The sequence below is a fragment of the Theobroma cacao genome, chromosome 7 (genome assembly GCF_053813885.1).
Source record: "Theobroma cacao isolate CCN51 chromosome 7, ASM5381388v1, whole genome shotgun sequence".
In the NCBI taxonomy this organism is placed as follows: Eukaryota; Viridiplantae; Streptophyta; class Magnoliopsida; order Malvales; family Malvaceae; genus Theobroma; species Theobroma cacao.
Genome location: NC_142645.1, coordinates 2,396,426 through 2,400,897, shown reverse-complemented (window position 1 = coordinate 2,400,897; position 4,472 = coordinate 2,396,426). Strand labels below are relative to the sequence as shown.

Below are 4,472 nucleotides of genomic sequence, written 5' to 3'. Positions count from 1 at the left end.
TTTTTTTACCAATAACTGTGGATATTTTTATATTTGTCCATATATGCATCCATTATCCGTGAATGGTTGGTTGTTATGGGTGCTCTTATCCTTTGGTCATATCCGGTAAGTAGCTAGAGAGATACTTTTCTATGAAAGTCATTGAATCGAGCAAGCAACTATGTGGGGAATAAATGGACCACATGGGAAAAATGATTGCAAAATGACAAAAATACAAAGGACAGAAACAGAGGGATCACAGGGAAAGATGATTGCAAAATGACAAAAATAAAAAGGACGGCAACAGAGGGATCACAAGGAAAAATGATTGCAAAATGACAAAAATACAAAGGACAGCAACTGAGGCATCACATCAATTATTCAATAATTTCTATATTCGAAGTGTTTTTGCTACCTGAAGAAGAATCATCTGTTGTTTCTTAATTCCCTCTGCTAGTGGGCTTCTGCTTATTTCTACTTGCGTTTTCTTTTTACCAAAATACAAGCTTAACCTTATTGTATTTATTTGCTTTGGTCTGTATTTCTACTTTTTAAAATTTAATTAATGCATATATGAAATAAAAGGCTGCTCCTTATTTCTTATTTTTTTCCCAATAAGTTGACGAAATAAAATAAATAAATTAGATTTGAGTCAACCCCAAATTAAATAAAATAAATAATTTTCTTTTTATCAAATCGACTCTCCGATTTAGATTATAACACATTCAAACCCAAATTAATTTCAATGACATAGTGCTTACATGCCTGGACGATAATACTTCATTTACGAGCTAATGTCCTTCAACCATTAAGTATAATTTTTTTAAGGAAATTAAATTAAAAAAAGTAAAACTCTAAATATATTTACTTTTTAATTAAAATTTAAATCAAAATATATAAAAATTATATAATAATGTTGATAGCACCATGATGGCCAAAGAGCTCCTAGAGGGAGCGTTTAGCACATGAGAAGTGTGAGCCATGTTGCCAAGTTGTCTTGTACGGCTTGTACAGTGAACCGCCTCACCCACAAGAAAACGTCCTTCTTTTGAATGCATTCATACCTTTTATTTTGCCCATAATAAAACGTGCCTTTAGTCCCGAGTTCTTTCAGTATTTAAGCAGCAAGCACTGGCTCTAATGGCCACACAAACACTTTCATCTTATCTTTGCAAACAAGAACGAGTGATCAACAATGCCAGGTGGGCACGCTTCAGCTGCTTTCAATGTAGATGAAAATGATTACCAGAGATTTATCGAGGGCCTAAGATCCATACTTTCATTCTCCAGATCACACAGTATCGGTGTGCTCAGGCCACAGACAGAGCCTGTAAGCTGGTTAGATATTCGCCTAACTTCTGGTGATTCCACCATCTTCTTGAGAATCGATCAGAGAGATCTATACGTGCGTGGCTATTCGAGAGATAACGGTGGAACATTTTGGGAGTTTTCAGATTCATCTCTGATTTCTGGATCGAGACGTCTCGCTTATAGCGGAAGCTATGTAGATGGTTACAACGTGGTTCGTGCTGCCGGCGGAGATGTTACCCGTGGAACTCTTCAACTGGGTTATCAAAATTTGAGGAATGCCATTGCTAACCTAGCAAGAACAGAGGACCCGAACTCGACCCAAAACAATGGACTGCAGAATTGTGCTAGAGCACTGCTGATTCTAACTCAAATGATTTCTGAATCCACTAGGTTTCCATTAATCACCAACCATATTGTCACAAACTGGCACAATTCTGCACCACTTACTAGACAACTCGTCCGCTTGCAACAGTCCTTTGGCACTTTTTCTAGTGCTGTCCAACGTGCTGACTTCCCCAACTGGACAGCTAACACACCCTTGCCTAACATCCCTGAACCTAACGAAGCCAACATTTGGACCGTAGGTCAAGCCATTGCCGCAGTTGGGATTTTGATAAATGTCCCGCGCACAAGCAGCCGCATGAAACGCCAAGCTGATGTTGATGTTGGCAATGCTCGTAATGCGGATACTGCTGTTGTTGCTGCTGCTGATACAAATGTTTCATACGTGCGTACCTTGGTGAGCATTGAGTATGTACGTGTGAACAATATTGATAGTGAAGATCCTGGTCAACTTTACGGAACAGTGAAGGTCAAGGACTTTTGGGGCGTTCATCAGGTGTATGATCGGAGTTCAAGTGACTACGAGAGCAAAGGTCCTGGCGGATTTGCCACATTGACAGGCCCTTCAACTGGTATTTCGGGCGATGATGTGTTCGGGATCAGCGTCAATTTGTGGGACCATGACAGCTTGTCTCCTGACGACGAGATTGCTGAAGGCGACATCGTGTGGGAACCAAGAAATGAGAATCTAACTTTTGCCAATTACGATAAGCGTTTGGAGAAGGATGTGGCTGGTAAATATGGCAATGTTACGGTGGGTTACTCCGTAGTAAGACAAGCTCTCAATGCCACTGTTAAGGTTTTGCTGATCAACGGAGATAATGAATCATCGGCGGAGGTGTATGGAACAATCAAAGCTTCGCAAGTTATAGGGGGATCATCAACATCCCTCACATTGTTTGAGAAATCGTCCGGTGAATACGTTCCAGTGAAACCCTATCAATCTATTCCATTAACTCGTTCTGTTGTGGTAGCACCAGTGAGTTCCGGGTTAACAATCACGGCAGATTTGTGGGATTACGATACACTGTCACATGATGACCAAATTGCTAAAGGAAGTTTACACTTTGATGCATGGGTCGGAACCCAAGCTAGGAGCATATATGGTCAATATGGTGAAGTGGAAGTGTACGTCACTTTTGAGTGATCGAGGAAGCAACACTCCCTTTACCCAATCTTGCCTACCGATCGGTCAGTTGGGATACATAGTAAATAAATGGTGTGGGAAGAGGAGGAATATTGTTATACCGTAATATATATATATATATATTTTGAATTGTTGGCAAGAGTTCTGTCTCTGTTAGTGGATGGTATCCGTTTTATTTTGTTTGGAGATTGGATGTAATGCAAAACCAAATGGGACCAAACAATATGTTACTTTTTAAATAATAATAATAATAATGATAACAATATGTCCCAAACTCCAAATGCCAACCATATTTAAGACAAAATTGCAGACTTCCTAGTTTTAGTTTTTGAAAAGAAGACTATACAAGGAAAAAGCACAACAATTGTAGTTTAAAATAAATGACGTGAAGAGCATCATTATAATCTTGATGATGTTCGGGAAGAACTTGGCTTGAATGCTATAGGAATTCCATTCAGTGAAGATCACAATAGTTGCAAAATTCCATTCCATCTCATGTAATCGGTGTTTCTCCTACTATTTCCGGTTTTTCTTCTATTCTTGCTCACATCTCTAAAATTTTATCTCCTACCTAAGATCCTATCTAAGATCGTATAGAGATGCAATCCCTATCTTAATCTAAAAGATTAAGACTCACTCCATATTTATAGAGCCATGTTTCTTTGTCACCATGAATTTCTACTCATTAAAAACTCTCTATCATTAAGTATATTTACCCTTTAAATAAACTTAATCATCAAATAATTTTCAACGAATGAAATTTTATTGATTCCCCATTAATATTTGAATAAAACATTTGGGTTTTTGTCAATTTGAGACTAAACGTTTCAATTGTAACAATTAAGGATCAAATATTTTTGGTTCTTTACAATTAAGAGCTAAGATGAGAAGTATTTGGCGTGTATAGGACGTGTGCATGACGTGGACTATCAAGTCTTTTCTATCATAAAGTCTTTTCTGTCAGAAATTCTTTTCTTTCAAGTCAAAGCAGTTCAAATTATGCTGTGGTATGCAACAACTTTTTCATCATGACATGTAACAACTAAATTTTTCAATATGACGTATAACAATTAAATCTTCAACATGGCTTGTAGTAACTATATTTTGCAATATGACGTGTAATAGCTAAATTTTAAACATTGCGTGTAACAACTATATTTTTCAACATGGTGTTTAACCGTTAAATTTTCAACATGATGTGTAATTACTAAATCTTTAACATGACTTGTAACAATTACATTTTTTAACATGGTATGTAATAATTAAATTGTCAACATTGCTTGTAACAATTATATTTTTCAACATGATATATAATAACTAAATCTTCAACATCGCTTGTAACAACTATATTTTTCAGCATGAGATGTAATAACTAAATCTTCAACATGGCTTATAACAACTACATTTTTCATCGTAGTGTGTAACAACTAAATTTTCAACATGGTGTGTCATAACATTTTTTTCACAAAAAGTAACAATAACATTTTCCAACATGCCATGTCATCAGCTCACACTATTTTCTGTCATGTGTGATACACGCTCCATCATCCTGTCAATTTAGCCTTTAATTGTAAGGTATCCACTATGTTTAGCCTTTGATTGTTATAATTGAAATATCTTACTCTTAATTGAAAAAGTGCCCAAACATTGAATCCCAATATGAGCATTTACCCTAAAAAAATCCTAAAAAATT

The 4,472-nt window shown here is 36.5% G+C and overlaps 1 protein-coding gene across 1 annotated transcript; it reads left to right on the top strand.

Moving 5' to 3' along the window:
* Positions 1-1,174: 1,174 nt before the first annotated feature.
* On the top strand, positions 1,175-2,779 carry LOC108663967 (uncharacterized). Its single transcript, XM_018129890.2, has one exon. The coding sequence runs from the start codon at positions 1,175-1,177 to the stop codon at positions 2,777-2,779; it is 1,605 nt and encodes a 534-aa protein (XP_017985379.2).
* The last annotated feature ends 1,693 nt before the right edge of the window (positions 2,780-4,472 follow it).